This window comes from Rhipicephalus sanguineus, chromosome 2 (genome assembly GCF_013339695.2).
Source record: "Rhipicephalus sanguineus isolate Rsan-2018 chromosome 2, BIME_Rsan_1.4, whole genome shotgun sequence".
Lineage (NCBI taxonomy): Eukaryota > Metazoa > Arthropoda > Arachnida > Ixodida > Ixodidae > Rhipicephalus > Rhipicephalus sanguineus.
The window spans coordinates 210,439,679-210,456,359 of NC_051177.1; the positions used below are offsets into that span (position 1 = coordinate 210,439,679).

At 46.0% G+C, this 16,681-nt stretch overlaps 1 protein-coding gene and 1 long non-coding RNA gene across 3 annotated transcripts in view; both read left to right on the forward strand.

Moving 5' to 3' along the window:
- Positions 1-9,904, forward strand: part of LOC119384044 (uncharacterized) — a 30,682-nt gene extending 20,778 nt beyond the window's left edge. Inside the window, exon 3 of the long non-coding RNA XR_005181837.1 lies at positions 9,819-9,904. This is a non-coding gene — a long non-coding RNA (uncharacterized LOC119384044). The remainder of the gene's footprint in view (positions 1-9,818) is intronic.
- Positions 9,905-10,135: 231 nt separating this feature from the next.
- LOC119384046 (importin-7) overlaps positions 10,136-16,681 on the forward strand; it is a 179,212-nt gene continuing 172,666 nt past the window's right edge. Inside the window, exon 1 of one of the 2 annotated variants that reach the window (XM_049412744.1) lies at positions 10,136-10,361. In XM_049412744.1, the coding sequence (XP_049268701.1) occupies positions 10,278-10,361 (84 nt within the window). In that variant the 5' untranslated portion in view covers positions 10,136-10,277. The remainder of the gene's footprint in view (positions 10,362-16,681) is intronic. The other variant, XM_037652336.2, reaches the window with a different exon arrangement.

Genomic DNA, 16,681 nt, shown 5'->3' on the forward strand with positions numbered 1-16,681 from the left:
GGTGCTCCAACAATTCGTACTTCAAATCGTGAAATTTAGCCATTGCAAGATGTCCTTTGTGCACCGGTGCGTTGTCCTGATGAAAGATGATTTTCTTCTTCTGCAAACCTGGTCTTTCGTCACGAATTTTCTTATTCAATTGAGTCAAACGGTCAGAATAATACTCCCCAGTTATGGTTTTAGCCTTTTCAAGATAATCCACAAGCAGAATGCCTTTAGCGTCACATAAAACAGAGGCCATCACCTTTCCTGCGGAGGGAACTGACTTGGCTTTCTTTGGTGCAGAGGAACCGGCTTCAGTCCACTGGTTTGATTGTTGTTTCGATTCCGGTGTGTAATGGTGAATCCAAGTTTCATCCATTGTTATAAATCTGCGCAAAAAGTGCGCTGGATTTTTGTTATACAGCTCCAAAGCACGCTGTGAGTGTGACATCGTCATGCGGTTGCGTTTTTGCTCAGGAGTAAGGATGCGCGGCACCCATCTTGCACAGAGCTTGTTCATGTGTAGTTCGTTATGCAAAATGTGACATACACGTTCCACTGAGATGCCAACAGCCTCGGCAATTTCACGCAACTTCACTCTCCTGTCTTCCAAAACCATATCGTGCACACGGTCAATCAATTCAGGAGTTGTTGCACTTTTTGGGCGCCCTTCGCGTGGGTCATCTTCAATGCTCTCTCTCCCTCGCTTAAACTCAGTAGCCCATTTCTTGACTGAGGAGTATGAAGGTGAATCTTGCTTGTAAACTTCAACAAACCATTGGTGAACTTCATTCGGAGATAAACCTTCTTTTACAAAGAACTCTATCATCGCACGGTACTCAAGCTTCTCCATGCCTTCCGGTGCTTCACACTACACCCACTGTGATCGACTGTCAAAGCCAAACTGCTAATCGGCACTAGATGGCGTTTCATCTGAGACTTGCAGAGACTTGTATGAACGTGCACATGAGTGCTACAAGTTCTCGCTCACGTGATTCTTATTGAGGCCGAGAACTTTTCAGACCACCCTCGTATGTCAGGCGTGGCATGCGAACTTGCTGTCACGTCGGGTGTTCAGTGAGGGTGGGCCTGCGGACACATGGCGCAAAAGTGTGTAAACAACTTTGAGATGCATCCACGCATTGAGGAATCGCTGAGAGCTTTGGATGAGGAGAGAGAGCGCCATGATGGGAGAGTGCTGTTATGACCGGCTGTCGGTGGCGAAGCACTGACCAAGAGAATCGGCGGACGAGGTGTTCTCACGCTGCTAGAACACCTGTATCCTTCCTGGAAACGAAAATTCCTGGGACGGCGAGTGACCAACAATGGGCAGAATCTCGGCCTCAAAGTCTGGGACGGCGATGCCGGAGACAATGGACCACCTGGGCTTGGCTTGGTACGCTGCCGAAGCCACCTGACGGGTATGTTTGGACGGGAGTCTCCGCAACCCTTTCGCTGCGTCGGGAAAAGATCTGCATGGGCAAGCACGAGGAACCTGTTCTGCTTCTCCCCACCTGCGTGTCGACAACCGCCGGACTCTTGCCGCTTCAAGTGTGCCATGACCCCTCCGCGACAGTGAAATGGACTGTGCCATGGTGGGAGGTGTCGTGTGTGTGATTGGTGGTCATCAAGAGGGAGGAGCCAAACTGAGGGGTTAAAACGACGATGCTGAGTGAGAAATGGGGCTCTGAGCCCTCGGTAACAGCAACAGGCTCATCCAATTCGCTCGTCGCCGAACTCTTTCCTTGTAACGATGTAATTGAGTGTTCAAAAAGTGCCAGTAAACTTGTTATTGTTTTCCCACCTTGCTAGTATCAGTTCCTCAACCCGTCGACTCGACTACGCTACCAAACGGAGTCCGGGTACGACGCTGCCCTCTCGTAGCAACAGCATGGTTGTCGAGAAGGGACGGATCCAAATACACCGGCACGACAACTGGAGTCAGCGGTGGGATTGATCCAAAAACCCGGTCGCAACAGTGCCAAAACGCCTGTCTAAACTATAAAAACACTGCTGTCGAGATTAGGGACAGCCCAGTAAGGAGTGGCTTAATTTGAGCGGTAAACAGATTGGCTAAGAGTCTGTCTTACGATTCGCACCGGCGCGTCCTCCAAATATAGTTTCGCGTTCGACCACGATTCAACCGCCAGCAAAGAATTCCTGTCATATTTAGTGTATTAATTACAAGGCAGCTAAAAAGTTCCAGCAGTAATGATGAAAAGTCAGACGCACTTAATTTCACTTACCGAAAGAAGTACGTTATCCGAATAGCCAGGGGCGTAGCCAGAAATTTTTTTCGGGGGGGGGTTGAACCCCCCTCCCCCTGGCTACGCCCCTGCGAATAGCTGCTTTTGATGGAAAATATGCGCCAAAAGGCATGAGCACAATTACTTGATGCCAGATAACAGCCAGTGAACCGTACAGAAAAGCTTGCAACGCTACACAAAACGCAAAACGATGACCGCCGAGCTGCTGCCTGCGCAAAACGACGCCAAAGGGGCCCTCCGCAATCGCCGGTGCACGATCGTGAAGGACACGTTTCAACATGAGTGCCGCCGAAGCTGCAGATTGCCCGGCGCGCTGCGTGCGTGCACTTGCGTTTTGCTCCAGTTGTCAGTCGCCAATAAATGTGAAGCCAAATATTTTGCGGGTTTTGGTGCCTGCGTCATTTGTTTGAGTGAAACCGACAGTCACCGCTCGTTTGACACATGCAGTTTTGGCATATTGGCCTTTCTCGACAAAACATTCGAAGAATCATTGAGGTAGTCGTTGTGCACTCGCACTTTCAGATAAAACGTCTAAAAAATGTCTCGGAGTAGACGTTATGAACTTGTTTGGCAAAATAGACTCTGGGCCGTAGCTGTTGAAAATGCTAATAAACAGTATATATGCAAGCACATTTGAGACGCAGATGTTATATATATATTTTTAAATGTCTATTTTAGGCCTTCTCGTAGACCAAGACGTCTATAGCCGTTTCAAGACGTTTTTTAGAGTTTTTGTGATTCGTGGGCTGCTGGAAGTGCCGGGCACTCTGCGATAATTGAAGACGCGGACTTTTCTTGGCAATGAACAGAGCTGGCAATGAAGGGAAAGCTACGGGGGCGGAGCTTCTGCACATGTGCTCCTACCACAGAACAAAAAGACCTCTGCCACAGAACAGCGTAGCAGTCCTGTATGGCGCGCGTTTCGCACCGCTGTGGAAAGTGACGGCTGCGCGTAATCAGCGTTTCATATCGACGCAGACGCCGCTTAGCGTTCGAGGTACGCTTGAAAGGCGCGACTTTCTCACTCGTGCAAAAACGCGAAGTGACGATAAAGTAAAACAAATGCAAATATTTCACTGGTGTGAGCTGTGTCCTGTCTCCAAAAAGGTATACATGTAGAAAGTAAAGGAGACTACTTTTTATATCTCACGCAGAAAATACGGATACAATTGTGGGACTATATTCATTATAGCGGCAAGGGCGTCCGCAGAACTTATTGCAGGAGGGTGCACCCGCAAGTGGAGGGGGGGGGGCATCTAGCACAGGCAGCCTTTCTTTCACTGCTATGACATGACCGGCAAGCTTTGTATTCAATAGTGCGTAACGTCAAATGTTGGCTTGCATTCATGAAGGGTGTTTCACACGCCCAATGGACCACAAACAATCCCCAGTACATCCGATGGATGTTCATTGCCGGATGTTCGTGAGTCCAGTGGACATCCGTACACATCCCAATGACATACCGCGGATATCTGACGGACCGTCCCGCGCAAACAAAAAGGCGTTAAACTGGACGTCCTGGACACGTCTTTCACGGATATTCAGACGTCCGTCGGACTCAATAATTTGGACATGAACGTCCACGGGACACCTGTCGGATTTTAAATGCGGACATCCGTGATAAATCCGGAATTTTTGAAGCCTTAATTAACCCATATATGCCCAGTGTCCTACATGTAGGACGCTTCTTTGATGCACTCTAACATCGCTATTTCTTTAGCTGATGACTAGCGCCGCCTACCGCGCATCAAGCAGGCCTCATTGAGGCCTGCATGATGTGCTGTAGGTGGCGCTACTCATCAGCTAAAGAAATAGCGATGTACTGGGGAGTGCATCAAAGAAGCGTCCTATATGCAGCACAATGGGCACATACTGGTTAATAATGCATCATTCAGTTCCACATTAACAAGCCTAATATCTAAATTAACAGCTGACTATTCAAGTTAATATACAGTGCCTTTATCATGCATATTTTGGCTAATTTGGAGCACGTGGAAGCAGTTCTCATACATTTATGATGACTGCACACCAATGTAACTTACATTAAATATGTTGAATGGGCTCTTGCTGAGGATGTTGTGTCTTGAGGTAATATGTTGTCACCCATGCAACCTTTACCAGTAAGAAGGTCTTTTAGTTGCTTTGAGGGCACACATTTGTGAACGCAATAGCACAGTAAAGAAAGTGAAGCATGGTGCATAGGTTGTTAGGAGTACAGCTTCTGAAGCATTGAAAATGGAGAAGTATGAGTTGGTTTTTGTTGGTGTATCGCTTGTCATACTTCAGCTTTTTCCATGCTATAGAGGTTGTACTCTATTCAAGAATCAGAGCACCAATTATATGCACCATTCTTCCCTTGCTTTACTGTGCTGTTGTGTTCACTAATACGTACGCCAAGGCAAATATAGGACAGTCTCACTGGTAACGGTTGGATGAGTGACAACATATTAGCACAGAGCACAAGATCCACAGCAGCAGCCCATTCAACAACACCCATAGCATCCCCAGCAAGTTCAACATCTTTAATGTTGACTGCATTGGTACATGCAGTCATCAGAAATGATGCTTATAAGCCTTTTAATAAGACTCGTGCAGCTTTTCGTGATGATCTGACTGAGGCATAGACTTGCACATAAAGCAGATCAACAGCATTTTTATTAAAAAGCATACTGCAAACACATCACTTGTATGCATAAGAACACCTGGCACAGCAGACCCTAGCATATGAACACATTAACTAAAAGCCGCTAAGGACCCACAAGAATTCAAAATAACAAGATAAAGTGTACATGTTAATTTGAGCATCAGTAGAGTAACGCAGAAGAGAAATAATAAATGCACCTTGAAGTCACTTAACACAACTTAAAGTCTAGAGTTCCTTTACTTAGTAATCTGCCCTTAACTTGTTTTACTTGTCCACCTAAAGCAGTGATGTTATCATGTTTTTCTGAAGGAAAATGAAATTACTGGAAAAAATTGACTACGCTTACACCTGAGCTACAAACTGCAACCTAAAGGAACAGAATAGAAGTGAACAAATATCGGGCACAAGGAATACAAACACATTTTGTAGACATGAAATGGCATGTTTCCAACAACAAACAGTAATCCACATGATGCAAAAAACAGATGGGCTCTTTCATTGGATGTCATGAATATAGACTGATAGCAATGACACATTATCTGTAGGCATATCCAGAGCAAGGACTGCACAGAAAAGTTAATCTGTATAAAGTAGAACTATGGCATGCAACATACAGCAATGTATACACAATGCAGAAAACTGATTGGGATACTTCGCTAAGGCACACCTTTCCTGTAGCAGGAAAATGTTCTTGGTGCAGCAAATATACTGGCTGTCCCAGCTATCTTTAGCCAAGGGTTGAAAAATACAATATTAGAGGCAGGCGAGTGAAATCAGTTGCGAATTGCTGAGAGCTGCCTTGCGCACCACAGACAATTTTCTGTTCCGTAATTGACTAATTTGTTAATTAGGATTAATGAATTAAATTGCTAAATATTGACTTTAGGCAAGAAATGCGACTTGCAAAGTTCGAGAGTGTCTTCAGAAACCCCCATTGCATTATTTGCGATAAAGAAAGTCTCACATATACGATTTTTTCCAAGCTGCAAAAAGAACCACGTGAGGCTGCTCTCATCTGTGGCTTAACCACGTGGTTCTTTTTGCAGCTTGGGAAAAATTGTATACGTGAGACTTTCTTTATCGCAAATTATGCAATGGGGGTTTCTGAAGACGCTCTCGAACTTTACAAGTTGCATTTCTTGCCTAAAGCCAATATTAGCAACTTAATTAAATAATCCTAATTAATAAATTAATCAATTACGTAACAGAAAACTGTCTGTGGTGTGCAAGGTCGCTGTCAGCAATTTGCAACTGATTTCACTCACCTGCCTCTAATATTGTATTTTTTAACCGTTGGCTAAACATAGCTGGGGCACCCGGTATATGTGACTGAAACACAAACACAAAACAAATAAGACGTTGTGAAGGTATCTCGCACTAAATTATATGCATAACACTGCGGTCTCACAAAAGTATGGCTATGCAATAACAGCAACGTATATTATGTAGAAGATAACGGAATCCTTCGTGACGTAAAATTATGTATATTAACAGGCTCTTGCAGGTTATTTTACAAGAGGGCTGAATACTGGTCTTACAAAAGTGCGGCCTTGCAGTGACATCAAGATAGTGCTACGTGATGCAATGCAGATGACAAATGAAAGTTAAAAAAAAAACTCTTGCACTCTACACTGTGTATGAACCATGCACTGGCATCTTCAATGCTAACAGTGGGTCAACAAATAGATACACATATAGGACAAACAGAAGTTTAGGCAAGAATATCTCGTATTTAATGTTGTGGTTACCACGCACATATTTTGTACAGAGGCACAATAAAAAGAAGCAATGCATGGCTTGCAGTGACCTCACTGTAATTGCCATGTCACGTTAATGTTATCAGTACACTGCATCAGGTTCTTTCTTATGCATGCACAGAGCCCAGAACAATCCAGCGGCATTGTGATCACATCGAAGTCGGTTAACGGTGACCTAATTATGCTACCTAGATGTCATCAAAGCAATCATGTTGAAATACAGCATGTTAAGAACCTGAATCCATGAAACCACATGCAAGCTATCAATAGGAACGTGAAAATATCTCCAAAAATAAAAACAAAAATACCATGGGGTAGCTACCTTCAGTCTACAGAACATGCCTTGGTGTTGCACAATCCACAGAAGATTCCCAAAGTTGCACAAGGTTCAGTTGCACAGGCACACACAACCAAGCAGGAACTTTTCTCAGATGCACCTACAGTCCCTTGATCATGGCTCCAATCATTTGCAACCCAATGGTAATGACAATGGCCTCCACTTGTTCTGCAGAAACATAAAGGTGCACAGTGATTATAAACGTGGGAGGTACGGGGAAACAAAACAGTGCAAGCTTGCTTTGTGGATAATCAAGACATCGCACAGTATAGCCTATCTGAATGACCACCTTAAGGGACGAGTCGTGATCTAGACAGCTAATTTTAACAGTCGAAGGACACTTCTGCAGTAAAATCGGATCCACACATGAAGGTTGAGATCACGTTTGTGCGATGAATGATGAATTACGATGAGCCAACTAGCCCAGCAACAAGTACTTCTAAGGTTGGGCGAGTTGGTAAGGATCCATTACGAAGGTATTAACAGCGCATAGACGTTAAAAGGTCGGGTAGGCACCAGCAAATCAGCGCTCTTTGCCTCTACTTATCCTATCGTTGTTCGTTATCTGTGCCTCGTTACTACCTTGTTAATGCACCACACTGGTATGCCTATTCTTCCTTACTCATTTTACACGCCTACCTTTGTTCTACTGGTTTATGACAATGCTGTAGCGTGGAAATGACATCCATATCTATGGAAGGAACACGTCGGCGACTGCATGCGTTTGCACTTACTATGGGAGTTCGCTTTCGTGCTCTTCATCACCGTCACTACTGTACGCACAAACGTGAGCAGATCTCAAGCGACATCTGTACATTGTTCCCCGTCATCGGCGTCTACGGGTGCTAGGTATTCGCGGCAGTCCTCTTATTCAGAGCTCACGTATGAGATTTAAGCTTTCTGAGCTGTTCCGGCCGCTTGACCATGATGCTTCGGTACGTTTAACAAGGAATCCTCGGAACAAAGACGGTTGTGTTTACAACAATTCGCAAAAACTTCAATCAATTTCTTAGTCCCCTTGCTTGTCTTCTCGCAAGCACGCCCGTCAGGTGGTAGCGACGTGCATAGGAAGCCAGAACAAAAAGTTTGACTTTAGTACGCGAGTTGTGACGGTAGGCCTAACCGCCGTTTTGTTAACGGCGTCAGCACTCCCCGCGCAAAAAATGGCCCTCTAATCACATGCACAGAATAAAAATTCGCTCACCGTGTTTCCAATGCGCACAGTTGACGTGGTGCGACACTTGTAGCGTCTCGAAAGGCGCGCGAAAAAGCCCAGCTGCAACGTTGTTCCGTCGATTCGACGGTTATTCCGTCGGTTCTCACTGTTGATGGCCATGACGATTGGAGGTGAACGGGCAACGCGAAACCGAAACGCCACAATAACGTAGTACGGCGAGACCAAAACACCGGTTCAGCGAGTAGAGGTTTTCTTTAGCCGTTTTGTTCCGGTTTTCGAAAAACAATTAAAAAATAGGTGGTTAGAACATTTTATCTTTTCTTGAGCACTACGCCAGGAGGTGATTTTGCAGTATGACTTGCAGTGGCAGTCACTTTCAATGTAACATCAAATGACTTTTGCTGATGTTTTACATATTACTGAAATCACCGTGATCATAGCATTTACCTCCACGTACGTGCTTAATGTGCCGAAAAAAGCATAAACCAATTATTGTCCGTGGGAGGACATCCGCGGGACGCTCGCTGCTGGTAAATCCGCAATCAAACATCCACTGGACTTCCACCGTATTTTAAAGTGCGGACGTTTTTTTTTACATCCGAAAATGTACGTCCTCCGTTTGTACGACGGATGTTATTTCCCGGACGTGGACGTTCGGCTCTAAATCGGACATCCAATGGATAAGTGTGGTCCATTGGGCGGATATGCGGCACCTCAGTGTGCTAATCAAGTTGTGCAGCTTATTGCTAGCTGCATAGAAAAATATCTGCAGTGCTAGGAGGGCATCTCCCCCCCCCCCCTCCCCCGGTCGCCCATGATTAGCGGTAGGGAATACGTGCGATTTGGCTCTGTAGCCTTCGCTTCTTGGCCAAGAGAAGTTGTCCGCACGAGATCTTTTCACAGGAGAGGATAAAAACACCTCGATGCTGGGCTGAGGAGTACAAAACAAAATGTGGGTGGCGACGCCGTCTTGAAGTTTCCGCCCCATTTGATGTGACGCCACATGTTTTGACGGCGCCTACTAGGGACTACGTAGTTCCTAATCGGTAAAAATGAAGTACATTGTCCTCTGAGGGGGCCATAGACTTAACATACCAAGTTTGGGGTAATCTTGTTGAGCCAATGGCGCCAAAACACGATAAATACACTGAAATCCGTGACCTCACGTGGGCGATTCGGCGCGAAATTTAAAAATGAAGCTTTGAATTCGATTTTGTCCTCTATTATTAAACCTATGATGGCGAAATTAACGACATTAGAGTTCTCAGAGCCCAATTTATCGATCGAGGCCGATTCATTGTTTCTGTTTAGTGTCCCTTTAACCCAGCCCACAGTAGGGCGGCGGGAGAGGGGGAGCATCGAGGTGCCCTAGCCCAGAGGGGGTTATGGCGGCGCCCATGGCAGCCTTCTTAAAATACAAAAAGGTAGCCTTTAGAGTGTGGTTTTGTATTTGCCGAAGTCGTGTGTAGCAGTTTCCCGTGGCTGTCATGTGTTCTGCGGAACCAATGAAAACGAAATTCAGGAAATGTAGAAAAAAAAAAAAAAAAGCCTCCGTGGTTCACATTGCCCGCCATCACGGTCTTCTTCTTGTTACTAGAGTTACTAGAGTGAGTGCGTTCTTAGAAATGCCCTTCTATTTTTCTTTATTTCGCAGCATGACAGCGACCAGGATGGCCTTCATTTTTCTTCACCCCTCCACTGCTTCGCCCGCGACAAGCCACGCCACGAATAAACATTTCTGTTCCACTGGCGTGCTTTCACGATCACTGCTTTTGTTTGAAGAAACAAAACTCGAGGACTCGAGTTTGAACGAGAAAATGAGCGGCATGCAACAGTCGTCTTTCCAACGCGTTAGTAATATCCGTATCTGCCAAATTTTATGTAAGTAATAATTTGCCGTTAATATTATCAGATCGTCAGTTTTTACGATTGAATATTTTATTTACGTCGCATAAAATCGCGAAATCGCGGTCATGGGTAATGGCCGCTGTGCGGCGCGGCCGTTCTTTCGCTCGGAGCCAGTGCCATGTCTCTTGGGTGCGTCACCGGTGCATGGTTCACGTGAAGCACGTTTTAACCACAGTTTTATCGCTGCCTCACAACTTGTATAACCATGGACGCCGGCCAGCTTATCGATATTCTCCGGGCCACCATAGACCCAAACCAGCGAGAGACGGCGGAGAAACAACTCGAGCAGGTGACCACTCGGGGAAAAATCGACTCAATGGGCCATGAATGGCGCCATTACCATGAGGAGGGCAAGGGGGCCCCAAGGGTCTCGAGCTAGTGTTCGAACGCGCGTGACAATCGTCACTTGGGGTCTTTTCTAGAACGAACGGCCCGCCTGGCCGTTTAGCTGGCACTTGGTTATCGTGCATCGGAACGAGAAATCGCGAGCCGAATGCGAAAGCATTATGCGGTGATGACCGACTCGATGCGCGCCTCCTCGTCGCCTCGCCGGTCGTGCTGCCGGTACGCCGTCGAAATGTCATTCCACGCGGTGCCTTCGGGGCTACTACGCCGCACTGAAGCACAAGGGCGCTGTCCTAAGCATAGCAAAGCGCGTGTCATCTGCCATCCTTAGGGTTGGCCTCCACACTGTCATGCCGCTATCGCTGACTCGCGTCGTCATCGCGCAGCTTTCGAGCCTTCGTAGCTCGCCGAGGGATTCTGGTGGGGCAATTAACGTTTCCGAAGGCCCCGCTTTTCGGCGCGCCTGTGCCAGGGTACTGCTGCGCACGTCTTCACGGTGCAAACGCGAGTGTGCCTTTGAGCGATGCTTGCCAATCACTTTCAAAGCTTGCTCCGAATCGCGAGGCCTGCGGGGACGCCCGCACGTGTCGGCGGTCGGGCTCTAGAGCGTGCCGTCTTCGCTCATGACGGCACGTGGCGGGTTTGCGGTCGCTGGTGCTTTGATCGTCTTCTGGAAAGGCGCTGCACGACTCGGCATAACGCACAGGCTGTGACAGCCGTCAGGGACGGCGGCATCAAGCGCGGCTCCTTTGGCATGATCGGAGTGAAACGTGCTTTCTCTGTATGGCGGCTGATATTCGTTTTCATTCAATACCTGACACTCGAAGCAACTGGCTGGTTGCAGGGGTATAGAACACAAACCAGCGTTTATTGCCTCTCAGTGGGCATGATTTGACAAAATACATCTTGCGTTTATAGTGTGGCATTAGTTCAAACTTTTAAGCTCGAACTTGTCAGACCACTGTCATTTTTGTCCAGCTCATGTAAAAACAATCACTAATTGACAACAAGTATGATCAAGCAACAGATTGCTTGCACTGATGTCGTCATCTTCTTGTACCAATATGTTGAGAAGCATCACGGTAATGGTATTGGTACATTGCATTTCATTATTCATGCACAGAGGCCAATATCATTATCACGTTGAAAGGGGCTAACTGCAGAGTGATATTGTTGCCTTAACATCATGAAAGCTGCCCTGTTCGAGTACCAGTATGTTAAGAACCTGCATCCATGATGTCACATGCAAGCTATTAGTAAACAGTTCTCATAGTTGCTGCAGTGCTCACATTTCTTTCATTCCATGCATCTTGACATTCATTCGGACCAGAATAGTTCCTGAGCACATTTTATCATTGCTTGCGGTTGCATTGGAAAGCACACAGCTGTCACCATGAGTCTTCAAATCCATTTGTTTGCAGGCTCGAAAACTTGGGTTTACTCACTAATACTGTGTGTCATGACATGGTATATTTGCTCAAGGCTAACTCTTGAAAGCCTGTTGTAAGCACAGTGCAGTTGCTTTCAATGTCAAACCTTTTGATGAAATTGAGCACACATTGGCTGAGGCATTTTTTAACAAACATTTGTAGTTTGACAGAATCTCGCTGCTTGACTGTGCTGGGCCATTTCCTTAAAGATGATGTTATGACTGTATTACAGGCTGGTGTCACTTAGCAGCAGCTTTGACGGAGCTGCTTCAACATTCGTGGTACTTTTTGTTGGATTTATTTCAGCTGAAACAAGCGAACATAGCCTTGAAGAATTAAAAGGTGGTTTATAAAGAGGCATGTAGTTTGACAATCAAGAAAGTGTGTTGATAAATGAAGCTGAGTGACTGCACTCCAGCATGCTGCCACTAATTGGATTACGATAGTGGCCATTGCGGGGCCATTCTGAAAGCCTCAAGCAAAGCCCAATGTCATGCAAATATTGCCTACAGTTGCAGGCATGGTTTCTCGCGTGTAGACATTGGTGATCGGCTGTTGTTTCATACAGGAGAATCATGGCCTGCGATAAAGTTGGTTCAAATGAAGTAGCATGCCAGTTGCCAAAAAAGAAAAAAATGAAGAAATATGGTGGGCAGAAAACTCATATCAAACTCTGGCAAAAACTAAATGAGAGAAAATGTGAAGATGTTTATCATGGTAATCATGACAGCTGTGAGGCCATGTGTGAGCAGAGGGGCAAGCACTTCCTGAAAAAAAGCCTGTGACGTTGTAGGAGATGAGCATAAAAGCTGTTTGAATTATATGAGGAGTTAGTGCTACGTCACGGCCGCTCGATCTCCCCCCTTTGGTGCGGCCCGCCGAATGCCCCTCTCCGCCTGTGAAAGCGCTAGTTCCCTTTCAACCCGCTGCGTCGGCTATGGCGCTCGCTATCGGCGACGCGGGGTTTCTCCCAAAGCTCCCTTCAGCCATAGTGAGCTATCTGCGCTGGCAGTTTCATGTGGTTCTGCTCAGTGTTTTCTCATGCTTCGCTTGAGAAGCTCTCATTAACAAGCTTACTCACTTTAGCTGGAATAGAGGCAGATGACTGGCTGAGACATATTAGCGCAATAATAAAAGGACGAACACAGGAAAGAAGACGAAGACAAGCGTTACTCCCACCAACTGTTTATTACCAGGGAAGGGTTCCTGATATATATTCTTTCGTCCCGCATGCGCATACAAGAATAAAATAACACGTATACACCATAGGCGTTGGCGCATATATTCAAACTAGGGGTCCAGCAAAGCGATAGAGGGCTCACTTTGCTGGGCTCCTAATTTGAATGTATACGCAACCGTCTCTAATGTGCACGTGTTACTTTATTCCTGTATGCGCATGCCTGACGAATGGATATATATGAGGAACCCAGCCTGTCCTGCTTATAAACAGTTATGAGTAACGCTTGTCTTTGTCTTCTTTTTTTCTTTATTGCGACATAGACCTCTAAGGCATAATATTTTGTGTGTATATGTACGGCGTTTTTTTTTTTCTAAAGGAGCCAGCTCCAGAAACCAAAACTGGGCTAAATTTCACGGGAGCGTAAAGCGAGCCTAAGCATCTTCCATTTTTAAACAATTGTAATCGAAATGGGGCAATTCCTGACCGTAACGAGAACTCAAAAAGGCTGTTTAGAATAAAGAATAAGCCAAATCCTGCATCTGTTTGAATCAAACTGAGCCAGATCCACTAAACCAATGATGCGTCAACAATCGTGACCAAAACAACCAACATGGAAGCATCCAACCTATTTCATTTGTGTTCTTTGCTATAGTGAGTCCGTTCCACAATTGGTTTTTCTTGGGCGAGTTGGTATACTTACTCAAGGACATGAAGCTGTTGGGCAAAGCTCTACTATAATGAGTAACAGGCCGACTTTCCTACTTTCTGCCTCTTAGTGTTTCTTTTTGAGTTTTGCGCTACAGTATCATGTTCTTCTTTCGCTCCAAGACAGTACATTTGAAATAGAAGACAACTGAAATGAAGATATTGGTTAAGTAGGAAGGCCGCTAGGGCTAGTTGGTATGTCATGATGAATGCTACAGCACGAACTGAGAACTAAAGGACAAGGATACAGACGAAGGTGAGCGTTAACTTCCAACTGAGTTTATTGTACAGAATACGAAGATATTTACCTAAAAAATCACAAAGAACAACACGTGACAAATGACGAGCAATGCAAAATTATACTGGGCACAGATCTATCCTTTGAAGAAGAAGTGATCCGAAATGGCGCGGCATAAAACGAGCTAAGGAGAAGAGCTGAAGCATTTTCTGAAGGCCCCAGCATTGTATTAATAATGTTATTGTATATGATTAAGACGTAGTGACTTCAGTGTCAACCGAGGTTTAATGTGTATTTTATTTATAAAGGCACGAGCGAATTTATTTGCGCGTCGTGCCGTATTTATTTCCGTGACATATATCATGGTATGACATGATTCGGACAAATATTCGTAAATAGTCTCAGATACGCATGATTTATTACTCAGTTGTTGCAGGATTTCACAAGTGGAGGACTTTGCGGGAAAGTGGTTTCCGAGAAAGTTTGAGAATGTTTCTAGCGAGCTGCTAATATGTCCAGACCAGTTGGCCAAGAATGGACTCAGTAGCTTTTTGATAGAAAGCTCGGACTTTTAAACCAAAGAGCCGTCCAGAAAAACAAAATTGCATCCCATGCTTACCGCCCGACGGCAGGACACGACTGTCACAAAATAGGGAGGATTAGTGGGGTTAGACCTTCGCGTGAAGCAGTGCAAGCAGGTGCAAAGGCGATTACTTCGCCGATGTGCAGCGCCCTCACCTCCCGTCGTGGCCAGTCAGTCAACTTCTCCTTTCACGCGCGCTCTTTTGTTCGGGAGACGAATCGGCAGGCCGCACCAAAGGGGGGAGATCGAGCGGCCGTGGCTACGTGGTGCAAGGAAAGAAGCTACTGGACACTCTGTTGTCTGTCAGAAATTTTTCTGTATGCAAAACAAACTCACCCAAACTCACAGGGTGGAAAAATAAAGATGCCCATGCAGTAACATATTCTGGTGTGAAGCAAGAGATGAGGAGAGGTGTAAGCACTTTGAATGAATTGCTTGTTAAAGGGATACTGAACAAAATTTTCGCCGCCGAGATAAATGGCCCAATTGAAAGATTGGGTGCTGAAATTTGTTTAAACAACCGTCATTTCAACCAGAGACTAGCAGACAATAATGAATTTAACGCATTTTTCGCAAATTGGCGCGTCTAGCGGCCGCGCCGCGAACTAGAGAGGAAGTGACGCGAAACTCGGCGGATACTGACTCGCCAACCGTGCTCGCTGCAAAATCGCTTACCAATCGACATCGCAAGCTGCCACCCGCTGCCGCGCGTCTCTCTCAAAACGTGTTCTCAAGGTGTTCTTGAGAGGAAAGGTGGAGAAAGGGAAGTGGCAGGGCAGGAGAGAGCGTGCCGGTTGCCCCCTTCTTGCTGGAGCATTCGACGTCACGGCCGTCCACAAGCGCACTGGCGTGCAGCGCCGCGCTCTCACAATCCACTAAAAATACGGCCAACTGCTTGAAATTACGTGAAATAAACTCTGTTTATAGGAACAGTCGTGTCGTCCGAGTCGAATGCAAGTGTTTTCATAGCTTTCTCAAATTTTTGTGCAGTATCCCTTTAAATTGTTGCATTGGCACTTTAACAAGAGGAGGGCACATATGTCACTTTAATTCACTTTTGTCAGCTGAGGAACATGAAATGTTTCTTTGCGGTGTTTGGGAACTGCCAGCCGGGTACTTCATGCATGGACATTCATGCCTGGAAAGAAAATGTCTATGTATGTCGCAGAAAAACCAAGAAACGAAGTGGAAGACCACATTGCCCTCATTTTGTCAGTAAGTGTTGGGGTGTGTTGTAAAAAATGTAAAATAGGGGGTCAATGGCTAGTGATGTGTATACTATGTCAGCTCCCAGATTGGTATGAGTTGGAATGCTGAGGCATTGGAGATACTCCCCATGACCACCTTGCAAAATGTTATTTGCTTCCTCCTCATCTATTAGTGATAGGTTCAGAAAAGTTAATAGGGGGGCAGGAACTTGGGCGGGTATGTGCCACAGGAATGAGCAAGCCCCACTGCCGAGTACAGCAGGTGCGAGGGAAAGTGAAGTCATTACAAGGAGAAAGCGGGGGGTGGGAGAGAGCAAGGCCAAGTGAAACGAGGAGTGCTTAGGCAGGGAGGGGGGAAAAGAAATAAGTAAAGCAAAATAAAATTTCTTGCCAAGGCGGGATTCGAATCCGGGCACCCACGGTTCGAAGGCGAGCGTTGTAATCACTTGGCCGTCCACTTACGCTAGCAGAACAAGCACTTGTGGGAACGATATGACTGCATTGCTGTGGGCGAGAGAACGAGAAAAAGATAGAAAAGGAAAGATGCAAAGAGAGAGCAAAAGAAAGCATAGGATGGCCATGCCATAGCAAGTGTGCGGGAGAGGGCAAAGCGTAGCTTAGCCATGTGTAGTACACTATAGAAAGGGGGCACAGTGAGGAGGAGGGCAAGACCACCAGCTCTGCTGATTCCACAGTCTTCGCAAAACTAGCGCGTAGCTGCCCCAATTTTTTTTTTTTGCATGAGCACCTTAGAACTCCCGGCGCCAACCGTACCTTACTTGTCCTGTCGGCGACTTCGAGTGAACGAGGGTATGCCCATGTATGTGCAAGCACCTTCACGCCATATTAACTTCCTTGGGGTGTCATTGGTTGACTGTTGCTGTTACCTAGAGAAGCCAAGCGCAGTGCGGTCATGCAGG